General features: G+C 34.7%; 1 protein-coding gene across 1 annotated transcript; it reads left to right on the top strand.

Moving 5' to 3' along the window:
* The first annotated feature begins 988 nt into the window (after positions 1 to 988).
* LOC139876041 (receptor-like protein kinase HERK 1) lies at positions 989 to 1,870 on the top strand. Its single transcript, XM_071863339.1, has one exon. It carries the CDS (start codon positions 989 to 991, stop codon positions 1,868 to 1,870), a length of 882 nt encoding a protein of 293 aa, XP_071719440.1.
* The last annotated feature ends 16,371 nt before the right edge of the window (positions 1,871 to 18,241 follow it).

Raw genomic sequence — 18,241 nt, 5'->3', positions numbered from 1 at the left:
CGCCGTTAAATCGGCGTTAAATGCATTTAACGGTGGCCACCATTATATAGGCAACGGTGTAAAATACTTGTGTTTCATTTTTTTCTTTTTTTTTTTTCTTTTTCGTTTTCTTTGTATTTTCCTTGTTTTTTTTTCCTTCTTTTCTTTCACTATTTTTGGTCAGGTATTTTGAAGATGAAGGGAGGTTGGGGATGATGAAGGAGAATGGGAGCGCTGGTACCGAGTATATAGAATTTATTATGATGTTTGATTAGGTTTAAATAGATTAGATATAATAGGCCAAAAAATTTATATACAATGTAAAATGGGCCGAATTTTTATAGATTTTGGGCCATTATTATTTAATAACAAATAAATTGTGTTAACTAAGTATATATATTTTGGATCATTTTTATATTTTTATCTATATTTTTATCATATATATTTTTGTTATTAATTTAAGTATTGTATTTGTTTTTATATTTTAAATAATATTTAAACAAAATAATCAATAAAAAAATCAAATAATAAATGATTTAACACTGAACCATTTCCTCTGTTTTGGCCTCAGTATTAAATACAGTGTTATATTTAACGCTGAGATTTAACACCGAACGACTCCCTCTGCTCTAACTATTCGAACTATCCTGTACTACTCAATTTATGTCACAAGTGGCTCAATTTTTTAATTATTTTCACGATGACAAAACTTTGATTATATTATAATAATAATTGTTTATAAAAATAATGAAGTGGATTAGAGAGTGCATGTCTCATTCTTCATTAACTTTAATATGATGCTCTGTCTGTCACTTCGAGCTAATGCCAGCTATTAACAAATATTTTAAGTGAAAAAGGAAGAAGAAAGTAATTAATTAATATTAATAATTAATAAATAAATGTATATTCATTCAAGATATGAATAATGCTATTATGTCGTTCTCGACGTCTCGTACTCACACTTTCACATTCATAATCATTTCAAACCTGTTAATCCACGTACTGAAATATGACATCAACGTTAACCACAGAGTTTGTTCACTTACAAATCCCACTTGAAGACGTTGCAAAGGCCACCAACAACTTTTCAGACAAAAATATCATCGGAAAAGGTGATTTCGGAAACGTGTACAAAGGGAAACTTAAGAACTCTTCTGGCGAGTCAATAAAAATTGCTGCTCGAAGGTTAGATCGTAGGCACGGACAAGGAGACGTTGAGTTCTGGATCGAAGTCTCCATGCTTTGTAATCTAAAGCATGAAAATATAACCTCTATGATCGGTTTTTGTGACGAAAATGGTGAGAAGATCATCATACACCACCATTATCGCAAAGGAAGTCTCAACTTGCATGTAAGTAAAACAACCCTCACTGGGTATCAAAGAATAATGATAGCAAAAGGTATTGCAGATGCACTAGCATACTTGCATGATATACCCGGAGAAAATTATCATGTTATACACCGTAACATTAATAGTTCCACAATTTTATTAGATGAGAATTGGGTGCCTAAGTTATCTGGATTTGAGTTTTGTGTTAAACATTCTAAAGATAGAAAGAATGAAGTTTTCATTTGTGAACCTATTGGCACCAAAGGAGGGTATATTGACCCTGAAACTCACAAAACTGGAGGTGTGACGTACAAATCGGATGTTTACTCGATGGGACTTGTTTTTTTTGAGATGTTGTACGGGAGAAAAGTAAAAGGTCGTGAAACGGTGGGTACCGAAGTCCCAAACGATCTATGGAATCAAGATAGGCGTAGCATATTGTTCTCCAATACTTTAACACGAGAGGTAATCTCTTGCACATATAGAGATCGAAAAAGTCGCGATGATGCAGTTGGCGTTAGTTTCAATTTATCTCGAAGAATCAAAGATTGGGTAATTTAAGTCGGTCATTATTATCTTATGTTTATTCACTTTCCCCGCTCTCTCAAAATGATTTACCAACTCAGGTTTTTTTTTTTTTTTTTTTTTTACGAGGAACCCCCTAGCGACGAGCCATAATGGCTCCCCTCTAGTTGGTAAACCCCGGGTAAACGGCAAGCCAGGCCTCCACCGCTACCAGGCAAACCATCCTCTAGTCAATCAGTCACTAAATGGAGCTCGCCCCAAGGTATTTTGCCTTGAAGGGAATCGAACCCGTGACCTCTTGCTTCATTGGAAGTCCTGGTGGCCACACAGGCTATGCCTGGATGGTTAAGAAAAGTGTAATTATTACATTTGTATATTCTTAACCAGAGGTCTAAACGAGTCGAGTCCAGCCGAGCTCGAGTCGAGCCGAGCACGAGCTCGACTTGTTTAAATTTCAAAAAGTTCGTGCTCGAGCTGGGTTTGGTTCAACTCTGATATCTTAAGCTCGAGCTCGACTCGTTTGATAGTTTGCAAGCTCGAGCTCGACTCGTTAATTACATCATATAATTGTTTTATATTATTTAATTTATTTAATTTAATATTCTTTATTTATGTAATTTTCACCCACTTATAATTATATCCGGTATTATTATTATAACTATTATTTTTGTAATTATAATACTAGTAATTATTATATATACTTATAAATTATATAATTATTACAAAAAATAATATTGTAGAGTATATAAACGAAAAACTTCTTTAAGCTCGCGAGCTCGTTCGAGCTTGAGATTTGAAGCTAGAGCCCGGGTTCGTTTATTAAACGAACTTTAAAATAAGTTCAAGCTCGGCCTTGAGCTCGAGCTCGTTTAAGCTCGTCTCGAATCGAATTTTTAACGAGTCGAACTCGAGTAACTCGAGAATAGCTCAGCTCATTTATAACTCTATTCTTAACTAATGAAGTGTTATTTCAGCTCATTTATAGTCCTATTCTTAACTAATGAAGTGTTATTTCTTCCCCCATTTGACTTAACTACTTTCCTTTTTTTCGAACGCCTGAAATTTTATTAAAAAATAGCAAGAGCTAGAAAGAAACAAAATACAAAAATTCAAATAATTACAAGGAAAGTAAAGAAGAATGCAACCAATTATTCCAATTACATGTTTTCTTTTTATGTCTAGCGAATAGCTAGTTGAAGCTTGTTTCTACAATGTTGTCGATCACGTGGCACTTCCGGAAGCTTTTATCCTTAAAGATGATGCTATTTCTCAATCTCCATATATTCCAAAGCGTTGACATTATAATGACAGTAACAATGATGCGCTCGCTTTTATGAATCGGAACGCCATCTATCCAAGCCCACAGATTAGCCAAAGAGGGCCATGAAGGAAACAGTATGTTCGACCATTGTGAAAATTTCCCCAGATTTGTTGACTTGTTTCGCAATGTAAATATAACACCCCGTCAAAATTCATTAACGGAATGTTAACTCTGGTCTCAGTGCTCGGCCTAACTTCTACGTAACAACAATGTTCTACAGCGGAAGCAACTAATACCTGAGATAAAACATGCAAAACGGATCAACATAAAGTTGAGTGAAACTACAGGTTTGAGTAAATAGTTCTCTTATATTTCATAAAACGGTTTCCATAAATCGTTTGTCGAAAATCATTTTTCAAAATCGTTTATCTGAATAAGCCCCTAAGGTTTAATCTCAAAAGTTTGCATATAGCAAATGCTAAGAAATAAACTGTTTGTAAGATGTCAAGTTTCAACTGTGAGTGACATCAAAAAGTTCTTTTTGTTTCATCTGTTTGTAGACATTACCATGTCTAGTTTCAAGTTTGTGAACGTCGTGTTTAAGTAACATTCATCGTAAGTTAGGCCACGAGATTTTTGAAAAGCTTCGTAATAATATATACTTATCATGAGCACTTGATTATAAAGCTTTAACCTTTGCAGATAGCCGAGCTACACGTCTTCAGTTTACCCTATCTAAGCAATACACCGATCAAGTGTACGAGTAACAACAAAATAAGCACCAGTTATGTTGCAGTGAGGTTTGTCAAACCTAACGGTACCGTCCCTATAAGTCGAGCTTACAAAGTAACTAATATAATCAAGCTAAGGGATTTTTGATCTGAACTCATATGTATATTCTGGTAAGTTACTTGTGCCTAATATGTAAAATAGTTGTAAAAATAGTTTAAGAAATAGTTCCAAAAGCAGCATGTATCTCATTCCAAAAATGTTGCTGAAAAAGGGACTGTAGACTCACCTTAGCAAAAGCACCTGAAATATCTTAGCATAATGTACTGTAGTAGAACAATCTCGACCAGCAACGAAACATAGTCAAATAGGTCGTCTTAAGTATACTCATATAGGTCATACTATGTCAACCCATAGTGTACGCAAAGTCCTAGTGCTCAGACTGACTCAACGAAAAAGTAAAAGTCAACTAATCCAAGCAAGTCAACAAAAGTCAACCAAAGTCAAACCAAAAGTCAACTCGGTCAAAGTGGTCAACTAAAGTCAAACATCTCAGTAGGTCATGCAATCATGATCAACAAGTCAAACCTAGGTCAAACATCAATTTACAACTCATAGAAAAGCAACTTGCACTTTTGCATCTTAAAGCATGCCTTAGAAATTCGTACGTCGTAGAAAGAAACAACCATTACTCATAGCACATAACACATAAAATTATGACCAAGTCCAGATCATAATTATACTTAAAATCGATTCCAAAAAGTCCGGCCTAAGCCTCATACGACATATAAAAGTCCAATATCAGAAAGGTTCAAATCACAGTTCGTTACAGCAATTTCTGCGTCAGTTTTAAAACATTTCTCAAAAAATATAGAAAATAGATTTTGACAAACGGTTAATTGGAGTCATAGTAAATCACGTATTTAGAGACTAACATACAAATGAAATATCTCAAGTAACATGTAAACTAACATTTTCCAGAATATTAGAGCCTAGAACAATTCCTAGTTCACTCTAGCAATTTTTATGTAACTTTGAAAACTGATTCGACTCTCTTTAAAAACCAAAACTTCGTTTTGACATAACGGAAACATTACACAAGCGTTTGACGCAAATCTTAAGTCCAAATTGCATAAATTTTCATAAGGAATACAGTATTACACTTTTTATAAGCCAAAACATAAAGCAAGCAACTCAGAAAATTCGTATTACGAACAAAACCTAGTTAAATCTTCGATTAAGCATATCTTAAGCATACGATAACGAAATCACGCAAAATTAAAGTCTAAAATTAATAACTTTTCGATATATATCAATCTAAATATATTACAAGATCTGTTCTCATGTCAATTTTATCAGATCTACAAGAAACAAATTCGTTTCTCATGCAAACAACGTTAATCAAGCAATCAAACGATAAATTACAACACTAAACACCACTAATTGAGCACTAGACTCTTGTACACTATGTAATTGATTGAAATCAGATCTAAATAGATTAGGGTTAATGAAATATTACCTCAAAAACTTAAATTGATTATACTAGCGCGTAGAGAACGATCAAAGTAAGCACTTTCGTGTAGAACGCAAGAGCAAAGAATCAAAATTGAATGGAGAATGATGATGATGATGAAATCGATGATGGGAGGGGTTGGGAAAGTGATTGAAGTCGTGGCTTAGGGTTATGGGGAGTTCCAGGTTTATTTTTGTCACACCCCCAGTTAGGGTCTGGGTGAAATGTGACTTAATATCAAATCAACCAACATATTATAATATACGAGAACAATACTAAATGATAAAACAAACTTTATTGAGCACGCAGCGGAAAATGAAACGTAGTTACAATGATAGGAATAACAATAATGGAAATGTTCACATGCAGAAGTAATAAATGCGATATCTCTTGATCCTATGTCCAAGTAGCATCACATAAGCAGTAAGTATAAGAGCTTGAATCAAACAGCACCTGAGACAAAACATGCTAAAGTGTCAACCAAAAGGTTGAGTGAAGTTCATAGGTTTAACAAATAAGTTTGACCGTTTGTTTTAGACCACAAGATTTAATTTGTAAGGTTGATCTCCCGCAGGATCAAAAAGTAGATCTCGCAGATCCAAAAGTTATGCCAGTGCGTGATATTTAGACTAAACGTTCAAGTTTGCCCCATGACAAGTTGTGTCTGTCCTTGTCGGTTTAAATTTCATTATCAAGTAATACAAAGACTGAGTCAAATGTATCGGGGACGTTACTCCCGATAGGCCTACCCCCAATAAATAAGCATGCCGCATCACTTAAAAATATCACTGTAGGGACTTAGTCGGACATAGCCGGGTATAGCATAGTTTTAACAGTTGGTACTGATATTTAAACTAGACTTTCAAGTTTACCCCGTGTCAAGTTATCGTTTATACTTGTCGGTTGGGGGCTTGCTGGTCATAGCCCAACATATCACAGTTTAATAGTTGATACTTGTAAGTACTGATATTTAGACTAGACTTTCAAGTTTACCCCGTAACAAGTTATCGTTTATACTTATCGGTTGGGGGCTTGCTGGTCATAGCCCAACATATCACAGTTTAATAGTTAATACGTGTAAAATAGTTATAAAAGTTGTGCATGTATTCTCACCCCAAAAGTTATAAAACAGTAATGAAATAGTAAAAAGTGGGGCTATGAATTCACGTATATAAATATTGTAAAACAGTTATTAAAATATTGCATGTTAAAAATTTAAAAGCAAGCATGTGTCTCACCCCATAGTTTCAAAACTGTAATGAAATAGTAAAAAGTGGGGCTATGAATTCACGTATATAAATATTGTAAAACAGTTATTAAAATATTGCATGTTAAAAATTTAAAAGCAAGCATGTGTCTCACCCCATAGTTTCAAAACTGTAATGAAATAGTAAAAAGTGGGGCTATGAATTCACCTTAGTAAGTAGAGAGAGAGTTATTCCTCAGAATAGAGAGTTGAACGAGTGAGCAGGAAAGTCAACCTATTGACATTTAAGAGTAGTTAAGTGTTTTGCCCATGTTTAAGTTTAAGTATGTGTTTAAGTATAGTTTGTTTTACTAAGTTTCTATTCCTAGTAAGTTACTATTTTTATAAAGTTTCTATTTTTAGAAAGTTTCTTATTTTACTAAGTTTCTATGACTAGAGAGTTTCTACTTTTATGAGTGTTTCCATTTTAGGATACTTGCCGTATTAGATAAGCTTCCAATCACCCCTTTCCCTTCGAATGGCTAATTTAGATCTAGGGGCTTGAGCCATAGGACCCTTTAAATCGGAAGTCCAAACCCTCTGCCTAGAATCTCGTAGAAACCATTCGTCAAGAAAGTTCGAAGATCTATACATCTCTAATACATATCCCAAAATGTTTGTGTGCTACAATATAAGTAGTAGGTTATAGGTGCTAGTAATAGTAATAGTATATACATGTTAAGTACTAGTATAAGTAGTATTAGGGTTTAAGGTTTTAATATGTATATGTATATATAAAAATATATATATATTTTTTTTTACATGTATATATGTATATATAAATCTAGGTGTGTTTATGGATAACAAGTTTATAATATGAATATGAATTAACAAAGATTAAAGTTTATGTAAATAGTTTAGGGTTTATGTTATACCTTTGAAGATTCAAGATAATTAACAAAGAAAAGATGAACATGATGAAGATGGAAGATCAAAGCCTTGAAAATCTTGAAGAACTCCTTGAAGATTCTTGAAGAACACGAAGAACAAGCTTGAAGATCCGAATACCACAAGAGAGGGAGAGATTGTTTTTGAGAGAGGATTTTGGTGTGATTTGTGAATGAGAAACTAGGAGTTTATATAGTGCAAGTATTAGAGTGTTAGTCAACATAAGGATGTTCTAATTAATGATTTTATTTTATTTTATAATTTTTAGTCAACAATAGGTGGTACTAGTTTATATATGTATTATTTTAATTTTTAGTCAACATAAGGATGTAATTGTTTAAGATTCTTTAGTCTCATTATTATTACTATTATTACTATTATTATTTTTTACATTTACTACATGATAAGTATTATTTTCTTTTTACTAATTCATGACTTGTATATATTTAGTTCTCAATTGTTTTATTATTTATATAAATGTCAATTTTTATTTATTACTTATAGGTTATCAGTTATAATATTACATAAATGCATAAATTTTAATTAGCAGTGAGTGTCGACTAACAGTTTATTATTTTCATCTTTTATTAACTTGTCAATTATTGCACAAAGTTAATTAATATGTTTTCTAACTCTTAATACTTAACAATTGTTGATTAAAGTTTAATCATTAAGTTTTGATTATATTGTTTGGGCATTTAATATTGGAAAAATATAGAATGGAAAAATGAGGGTCGTTATAGTACCTCCCCGTTATTGAAAACTTCGTCCCGAAGTTTTTAGGTAGTTTTCTCGTTTGCATCAGCAGTTGAGAAGAGATGGGGATATTTCCGTTTCATATGGTCTTTGCGTTCCCAGGTATATTCGGGGCCTCTACGCGAATTCCACCGGACTTTAACGATAGGTATATTGCTTTTACGCGTTTGTTTGACCTCTCCTTCCATGATTTCTATAGGTTCTTCAACGAAGTGCATTTGCTCATCAATGCGGACATCATCCAGAGGAATAACGAGTGTGTCATCGGCAAGACACCGTTTAAGATTTGAGACATGAAACACATCATGTACTTGACTAAGTTCGGTTGGCAGTTCTAATCGGTATGCCACGGGACCGACTCTTTCAGTGATTGTGAATGGTCCAACATATCGTGGACTGAGTTTACTTCGCTTACCGAAGCGGACAACACCTTTCCAAGGGGATACTTTCAACATGACTTTATCTCCAACTTGGTATTCGATGTCTTTTCGTTTCTTATTGGCATAGCTTTTCTGTCGGCTACGGGCAGTTTCTAAACGTTGCTTGATTTGAACGATCTTTTCGGTAGTTTCGTGAATAATTTCAGGACCAGTTAAATGTCTGTCCTCAAGTTCATCCCAACACAAAGGGGATCTACACTTCCGTCCATATAAAGCTTCAAAAGGTGCAGCCTTAATGCTGGAGTGATAACTGTTATTATAAGAAAATTCAACCAAAGGTAGATGTCTATCCCATCCTTTGCCGAAATCGATTGCACAAGCACGTAGCATATCCTCCATAGTTTGAATGGTTCGTTCACTTTGACCATCGGTTTGCGGATGATAAGCTGTACTCATGTCGAGTTGAGTTCCAAGAGCAGATTGTAAAGTTTTCCAAAATCTAGAAACAAATCGACTATCGCGATCAGAAATGATCGAGATAGGAACACCATGACGTGAGACGATTTCTTTAATATAAAGCTGTGCTAATCTCTCCATCTTGTCAGTTTCCTTGATCGGTATGAAATGTGCAGATTTAGTAAGACGATCAACTACGACCCAAATAGTATCGTTACCGTTCGAAGTCTTAGGTAACTTAGTAACGAAGTCCATAGTGATACCTTCCCACTTCCACTGCGGAATGTCGGGTTGTGTCAACAGACCAGAAGGCTTTTGATGTTCGGCCTTGACTTTCAAACAAGTGAGACACTTACTAACATAAGTAGCAATATCGGCTTTCATGTTAGGCCACCAGTAGAATTCCTTCACATCGTGATACATCTTACTGGAACCGGGATGGATAGAATATCTAGTCTTATGTGCTTCATCCAAGACTAGTTCGCGAAGATTACCAAAACGAGGAACCCAGATTCTATTGCCAAAGTACCGTGTACCATTAGCTTTCACTTGAAGTTGGTTCTCAAAACCAATAGGTCCTTCACCTTCGATAAGTGTCGGTCTAATAGCTTCCAATTGAGCTTCACAGATTCGTGAAATAAGATTCGATTTGATTTTTAGGTTTAAAGCACGAACACGTTTAATATCATCTTTTCGACTAAGGGCATCGGCAACTACATTCGCCTTGCCAGGATGATATTTCAGCTCACAATAATAATCGTTCAATGTCTCGAGCCATCGACTTTGCCTCATATTCAGCTGTTTTTGATCAAAGATGTGTCGAAGACTTTTATGGTCAGTGTACACCGTAAAGTGATTACCATAGAGATAATGTCTCCATATCTTTAATGCAAATACCACGGCACCTAACTCTAGGTCATGTGTGGTATAGTTTACTTCATGTTTCTTCAACTGTCTAGATGCATAGGCGATAACCTTCTCTCGTTGCATTAAAACACAACCAAAGCCATGCTTTGAGGCATCGCAGTAAACAACAAAGTCGTCGGTACCTTCAGGTAAAGAAAGAATCGGGGCTGTGGTCAACTTCTCCTTCAGAATCTTGAAAGCAGATTCCTGTTCTTCGGACCACTCAAATTTCTTCCCTTTTTGAGTCAGCTTTGTAAGAGGTTTGGCAATGAGAGAAAAATCTTTTATAAACCTTCGATAGTAACCGGCAAGTCCCAAAAATTGACGAATATGCTTTGCAGTCTTTGGTATCTCCCAGTTCTGAATAGCAGTAATCTTAGCTGGATCGACATGTATTCCGTTTCTATCAACAACATGTCCGAGAAATTGTACGGTTTTGAGCCAAAACTCGCACTTAGAAAATTTAGCATAAAGTTGTTCCTTTCGTAAGAGTTCAAGAATCATGCGCAAATGTTGCTCATGCTCTTTCTCATTCTTCGAATAGATCAAGATGTCGTCAATGAATACGATGACAAATTTGTCAAGATACGGTTTACAAACACGATTCATGAGGTCCATGAACACGGCAGGAGCATTAGTTAAACCAAAAGGCATGACACAGAATTCATAGTGCCCATAACGAGTGCGAAAAGCAGTCTTAGGAATATCGGATTCCTTGACCTTGAGTTGGTGATAACCGGATCTTAAATCAATCTTTGAATAAACACTTGACCCTTGAAGTTGGTCAAATAGATCATCAATACGTGGCAACGGATAACGGTTCTTGATAGTAAGCTTGTTAAGTTCGCGGTAATCAATGCACATCCTTAATGTACCATCCTTCTTTTTAACAAACAGAATAGGAGCTCCCCAAGGGGACGAGCTTGGACGAATGAAACCTTTATCCAATAGTTCTTGGAGTTGGTTGGATAATTCCTTCATTTCGGAAGGTGCTAAACGGTATGGTGCTTTAGCAACAGGAGCAGCACCAGGAGTTAAATCAATTTGGAATTCAACTTGTCGAGGAGGTGGAATACCCGGAAGATCTTCGGGAAACACATCGGGAAAGTCTTTAACTACTGGTACATCTTCAATTCGCTTCTCTTTCGATTCAATCAGATTAACGTGGGCTAGAATAGCTGGATAACCTTTCATAAGGTATTTGCGGGTTTTAATACAGGAGATAATATTGAGATTGGAACCACTCTTTTCACCTTGGATAATAAGAGTCTCTCCATTTCCTAATGGAACATGAACGGTTTTATCGTAACACATGATCGCAGCTCTTAATGGACGTAACCAATCCATTCCAACTACGACATCGAAACTTCCTAGCTCGACCGGCAAAAGGTCTATCTTAAATTCTTTGCTGGCTAAGATTAGGTTGCAGTTTTTATAAATTTTATCAACTTTCATGATCTTTCCATTGGCTACTTCTACTAATCGTTTAGTTTCTAAGGGTTGAGGCTTTTCAGTAAATAGGGTACAAAATTCATTAGATACGTAACTTCGGTCGGCACCAGTATCGAATAAAATAGTTGCGTAGCAATTATTGACGAGATACGTACCCGTGATGACCTCATCTTCATCTCGGGCTTCAGCAGCAGTAATAACAAATGCACGACCCTTTGCAGCAGTAGTATTGGCTCCAGTAGCAGGATTATCTCTCTTCTTAGGGCAATTTGGACTAATGTGTCCCTTTTCCCCACAAGTATAACAAGTAGGAGGAGCTTTGGTAGGAACAATAGATTTATTCTTTGGAGGAGTCCTACACGTCTTAGCTACGTGTCCCACTTTCTTACACAACGAACAAGTGGCAGTGCACTGCCCCGGGTGATGCCTTTCACAACGAACACAAAAAGGATAAGTGCCCTTATAATTCGTACTTGTACTATCCATAAGCTTTTTACTAACATTCTGAGTTGAACCTTGAGACGGCTCAAACTTCCTCTTACCATCATTACCCTTGGTTTCAACTTGCTTATTGGCCGACGCCCTTCTTCTCTTGGCCAACATGAGATTTTGTGCCATGAGAATCACAGCATCCAAAGTAACCTTCTCAGCAGCAATTATATTCCCTTGAACATCCTCCGGAAGACCTTCAATATACCGCTCAATTCTTCTAGCTTCAGTAGGAAACATTTCAGGACATAGAGTAGAAAGCTCCAGATAACGATTGGTATAATTCTCAATGTCAGTACCCTTGACCCTGAGTTCCCAGAACTCAGCTTCAAGCTTCTGAACTTGACTCCTTGGGCAGAATTTGTTGACCATCATACTTTTGAGTTCGTCCCATGGAATTGCATTAGCATTATCAATTCCTACGGACTTGGCATAAGCAGTCCACCAAGTTAAAGCATTACTACCCAACGAGCTAGTGGCATACTTTACTCGATCATCATCACCACAGTTGCAAATACGGAAAATAGATTCCATCTTTTCGAACCAACGAACTAGTTCGACAGCTTCTTCGTTTCCCTTAAAAGCGGGAGGGTGACAGTTTGTAAAGTCCTTGTAGGAACAAGGTTTTGGTTGAGTATTAGCATGATTAGCTTGGGCGTTGCCTTGGGCAGCAGCGAGTAACTGTTGGAATTGCTCAGTAGTTAACACAACGTTGTTAACGGTAGGTGCAGCTGGACGAACCATGATGTCACTACATAAAAGTGAACATATGTTTGATAAGTTTAACAAGTTATAAGTTTGAGTAATCACAAGTATGAATAAACTAAAGTATTGATATCGCATGATATTAATAAAACACTTTATATTATTAGAACGAGGCATTAAATAAGCCTTTATTACACGATTCGGAAATAGAAATTGTTTAAGGCACAGCCTTTACATAGATGGAAAATAGGAAAAATAACTAGGAAATATTAAGATTGAAGTAGTCTTCATATTTCGTCTCCAACCTTCTTCATAAACTCCTCAACTTTCTCATTTTTCGACTTTTGTTTCTCATAGAGATACTCGAAGTTGTCATAAAGGTTGGTAACACGACTGTTTAAGGCATTAGTGTTGTACTCTCTTATGGCAAGTTGTTCGTCGACTCGACCTTTCTCCATTTTCATTCGGACATCAACATCCTCCTTGAGGTAAGCAAGTGATTGCTTTCCCCAGCGAGTGTTGCGTTCTTCCTCGCACTTTAGCATCAGCAACTCCTTTCTTAGCTCGACGTTTTCTTTCATAAGTTTCTTCATTCGACGATCCACTCTTTCCATGTGGCGAAGTAGACCTCCAATGTTTCTCTCGGTATCATTTCGTAATCTCATGATTTCATACTTAGGACCATCATAAAAAGGAGATCGGGCTCTCTTCCTTGATGGACCAACTTCTTCATGCCGTTTTCCCTTATCTTGGGTTCTCGGAGTTGGGTAGTATTGAGGAGACCCATGTGAATCTAAAATAGTATTCGGGCTATAATTCAGTGGTGGTGAAGTAGGACTATAAAGAGGACTTCGAACTGGTCTCGAAGTTGAAGAGTGTCCAACACCTACTTCGGTGGTAGGGTTGTGAGTTGCTTTGTTGGACTTGTTAACGCTTGAGCTTGACATCCTATCATTAGGAAAGAGACCTTGATTAGAATCTTTGAGTCAAGTTTATTAAAGCAAAATTGTTAAGATTATACGACAATCCTAAGTGCTTTAAGTCCAAGGCAGGAAAGGTTATAGTTTCCTAGATTGCTAAGGCACCCTAGCTAACAAGTAAGGCACACATAAAAATGCAATCCTGGTTCTCTATAACAGCCTGGTTTGCTCTGATACCAATCTGTCACACCCCCAGTTAGGGTCTGGGTGAAATGTGACTTAATATCAAATCAACCAACATATTATAATATACGAGAACAATACTAAATGATAAAACAAACTTTATTGAGCACGCAGCGGAAAATGAAACGTAGTTACAATGATAGGAATAACAATAATGGAAATGTTCACATGCAGAAGTAATAAATGCGATATCTCTTGATCCTATGTCCAAGTAGCATCACATAAGCAGTAAGTATAAGAGCTTGAATCAAACAGCACCTGAGACAAAACATGCTAAAGTGTCAACCAAAAGGTTGAGTGAAGTTCATAGGTTTAACAAATAAGTTTGACCGTTTGTTTTAGACCACAAGATTTAATTTGTAAGGTTGATCTCCCGCAGGATCAAAAAGTAGATCTCGCAGATCCAAAAGTTATGCCAGTGCGTGATATTTAGACTAAACGTTCAAGTTTGCCCCATGACAAGTTGTGTCTGTCCTTGTCGGTTTAAATTTCATTATCAAGTAATACAAAGACTGAGTCAAATGTATCGGGGACGTTACTCCCGATAGGCCTACCCCCAATAAATAAGCATGCCGCATCACTTAAAAATATCACTGTAGGGACTTAGTCGGACATAGCCGGGTATAGCATAGTTTTAACAGTTGGTACTGATATTTAAACTAGACTTTCAAGTTTACCCCGTGTCAAGTTATCGTTTATACTTGTCGGTTGGGGGCTTGCTGGTCATAGCCCAACATATCACAGTTTAATAGTTGATACTTGTAAGTACTGATATTTAGACTAGACTTTCAAGTTTACCCCGTAACAAGTTATCGTTTATACTTATCGGTTGGGGGCTTGCTGGTCATAGCCCAACATATCACAGTTTAATAGTTAATACGTGTAAAATAGTTATAAAAGTTGTGCATGTATTCTCACCCCAAAAGTTATAAAACAGTAATGAAATAGTAAAAAGTGGGGCTATGAATTCACGTATATAAATATTGTAAAACAGTTATTAAAATATTGCATGTTAAAAATTTAAAAGCAAGCATGTGTCTCACCCCATAGTTTCAAAACTGTAATGAAATAGTAAAAAGTGGGGCTATGAATTCACGTATATAAATATTGTAAAACAGTTATTAAAATATTGCATGTTAAAAATTTAAAAGCAAGCATGTGTCTCACCCCATAGTTTCAAAACTGTAATGAAATAGTAAAAAGTGGGGCTATGAATTCACCTTAGTAAGTAGAGAGAGAGTTATTCCTCAGAATAGAGAGTTGAACGAGTGAGCAGGAAAGTCAACCTATTGACATTTAAGAGTAGTTAAGTGTTTTGCCCATGTTTAAGTTTAAGTATGTGTTTAAGTATAGTTTGTTTTACTAAGTTTCTATTCCTAGTAAGTTACTATTTTTATAAAGTTTCTATTTTTAGAAAGTTTCTTATTTTACTAAGTTTCTATGACTAGAGAGTTTCTACTTTTATGAGTGTTTCCATTTTAGGATACTTGCCGTATTAGATAAGCTTCCAATCACCCCTTTCCCTTCGAATGGCTAATTTAGATCTAGGGGCTTGAGCCATAGGACCCTTTAAATCGGAAGTCCAAACCCTCTGCCTAGAATCTCGTAGAAACCATTCGTCAAGAAAGTTCGAAGATCTATACATCTCTAATACATATCCCAAAATGTTTGTGTGCTACAATATAAGTAGTAGGTTATAGGTGCTAGTAATAGTAATAGTATATACATGTTAAGTACTAGTATAAGTAGTATTAGGGTTTAAGGTTTTAATATGTATATGTATATATAAAAATATATATATATTTTTTTTTACATGTATATATGTATATATAAATCTAGGTGTGTTTATGGATAACAAGTTTATAATATGAATATGAATTAACAAAGATTAAAGTTTATGTAAATAGTTTAGGGTTTATGTTATACCTTTGAAGATTCAAGATAATTAACAAAGAAAAGATGAACACGATGAAGATGGAAGATCAAAGCCTTGAAAATCTTGAAGAACTCCTTGAAGATTCTTGAAGAACACGAAGAACAAGCTTGAAGATCCGAATACCACAAGAGAGGGAGAGATTGTTTTTGAGAGAGGATTTTGGTGTGATTTGTGAATGAGAAACTAGGAGTTTATATAGTGCAAGTATTAGAGTGTTAGTCAACATAAGGATGTTCTAATTAATGATTTTATTTTATTTTATAATTTTTAGTCAACAATAGGTGGTACTAGTTTATATATGTATTATTTTAATTTTTAGTCAACATAAGGATGTAATTGTTTAAGATTCTTTAGTCTCATTATTATTACTATTATTACTATTATTATTTTTTACATTTACTACATGATAAGTATTATTTTCTTTTTACTAATTCATGACTTGTATATATTTAGTTCTCAATTGTTTTATTATTTATATAAATGTCAATTTTTATTTATTACTTATAGGTTATCAGTTATAATATTACATAAATGCATAAATTTTAATTAGCAGTGAGTGTCGACTAACAGTTTATTATTTTCATCTTTTATTAACTTGTCAATTATTGCACAAAGTTAATTAATATGTTTTCTAACTCTTAATACTTAACAATTGTTGATTAAAGTTTAATCATTAAGTTTTGATTATATTGTTTGGGCATTTAATATTGGAAAAATATAGAATGGAAAAATGAGGGTCGTTATAATTTTGCTACTTAAAGCTAATCACAATTGGGCTAACTTACACTACTAATGACCCACAATCACAAAACAAGTCCAATAAGGGGGTATTGGTGGGGTGGTCGACCATGGGGCTGAAAAAGGGCTCTGATGATGTAGCGTGAGGGTACGAAATAGTATTATTTTTACTAGGAAATACTACAAAATATGACACAAGTTTTATTAATTTACGGATGGGATATACCTAAACCTTGCTACAACACTATAGGCAGTGTACCTAATCGTAGAGTAGTGTAGTTTTTAGTAAGTCCGGTTCGTTCCACAGGGAGCTGGTGATACTTACTATATTTTTAACTATATTTATACAAAATATATATAATTATATAAGTAGTAATATTATTATAAAAGGGGGGTTTTACCGTTTAATGACCGGTTTGTCGATTCTATATTTTAAGCGTAAAGATAAATGACGATAATTAAAGTGCGTAAAATAATGACAATAAATAAAATGACAGTAAATAAAATTGCGAGTAATAAAATGACAGTAAATAAAGATACGATGAGAAATATAATAAAAGAATTATGCTTATTTAAACTTCCGTAATCATGATGTTTGACGTTTTGATTTTAATTAATTGTTACTCGGGTTAATTGTCCTTTGTCATGGTTTATTTGATACCTATCTGGTTTTTATCCATAATAGTCCATCGGTCATAAATATAAAGTGCGAGTGTCCTCGTCAAATTACCCTTATACCCGAAGTCAAATATTCCAACTAATTAAGGATTTAAACTGTGACGCAGTTATCACTTCTGTCAACAATTACACCAGTTATCACTGTATGTAATCTACCCCTGTTTTGATTAGATATGAATATTAATTTACCCACTTGATCAGTTTGAATAATCAATTACCCAACCCGAATAATTAATTAAATGATTATAATAGATTCCATATGAACGTCACTAAATAGGACAACCATAATCATTATTAATTATTAGGATAATTAATTTGAAGATAGGTTCGACAGACTCCAATGAGTTGTCACTCAATTAGACAATACCCCCCATCTATTAATAGTCAATAGTCCAATTTCCACAAGTGTCGGTCTTTTGCCCAAACCTTAATTATGGTACAAAGCCCAATTACCCAATTTTAGTAATTAGCCCAACATCATGATTACTTCGTTTTAAATAAGCATAATAATAACTTAGTTACGATACATTAATGTAAAAAGGTTGAACATAACTTACAATGATTAAAAATAGCGTAGCGTTACACGGACAGAATTTCGACTTACACACTCAAACGATCTCTATCATAAATCTTATTATTATCATAATTTAAAATTAAAATTAAGATTATTGTTATATCTTATTAAGTTAACATTATGATAGAGATATAGAATATAGATATTGATAATTGATATTGATAAATAAGAAAAAGATAGAAAAAGGTATCGAAAAGGGTCTCCTAAAATTGATCGTAAATCATAGTTTTATAGGTGAAATTAGAATTGAAATTTTCATTTACGACCCCTGAACTATGCTCAATTAACAACTTTTTATTATTTAATATTATTCTTATTATGAATTATTTAAATATTATATTTTATTCTTGTGCATAGTTGACTCGTAATTTTTACACCGTTGCGTCGAGCGTTGAGAGTTGACTCTGGTCCCGGTTCCGGATTTTCGAACGTCCTTGCGTACAATTTTATATTTTGTACTTTGCGTTTTGTAACTTGTACTCTTGTCATTTTTAGACGTTCCTCATCAATAATTTGAACCTTTTTGATTGTATCTTG

The sequence above is a fragment of the Rutidosis leptorrhynchoides genome, chromosome 11 (genome assembly GCF_046630445.1).
Source record: "Rutidosis leptorrhynchoides isolate AG116_Rl617_1_P2 chromosome 11, CSIRO_AGI_Rlap_v1, whole genome shotgun sequence".
In the NCBI taxonomy this organism is placed as follows: domain Eukaryota; kingdom Viridiplantae; phylum Streptophyta; class Magnoliopsida; order Asterales; family Asteraceae; genus Rutidosis; species Rutidosis leptorrhynchoides.
The sequence above is the reverse complement of the archived record's forward strand: the minus strand, read 5'-3'. Positions and strand labels throughout refer to the sequence as shown.

Coding starts and splice junctions, on each gene's coding strand:
- LOC139876041 (XM_071863339.1), top strand. CDS start 989: ATGACATCAACGTTAACCACAGAGTTTGTTCACTTACAAATCCCACTT.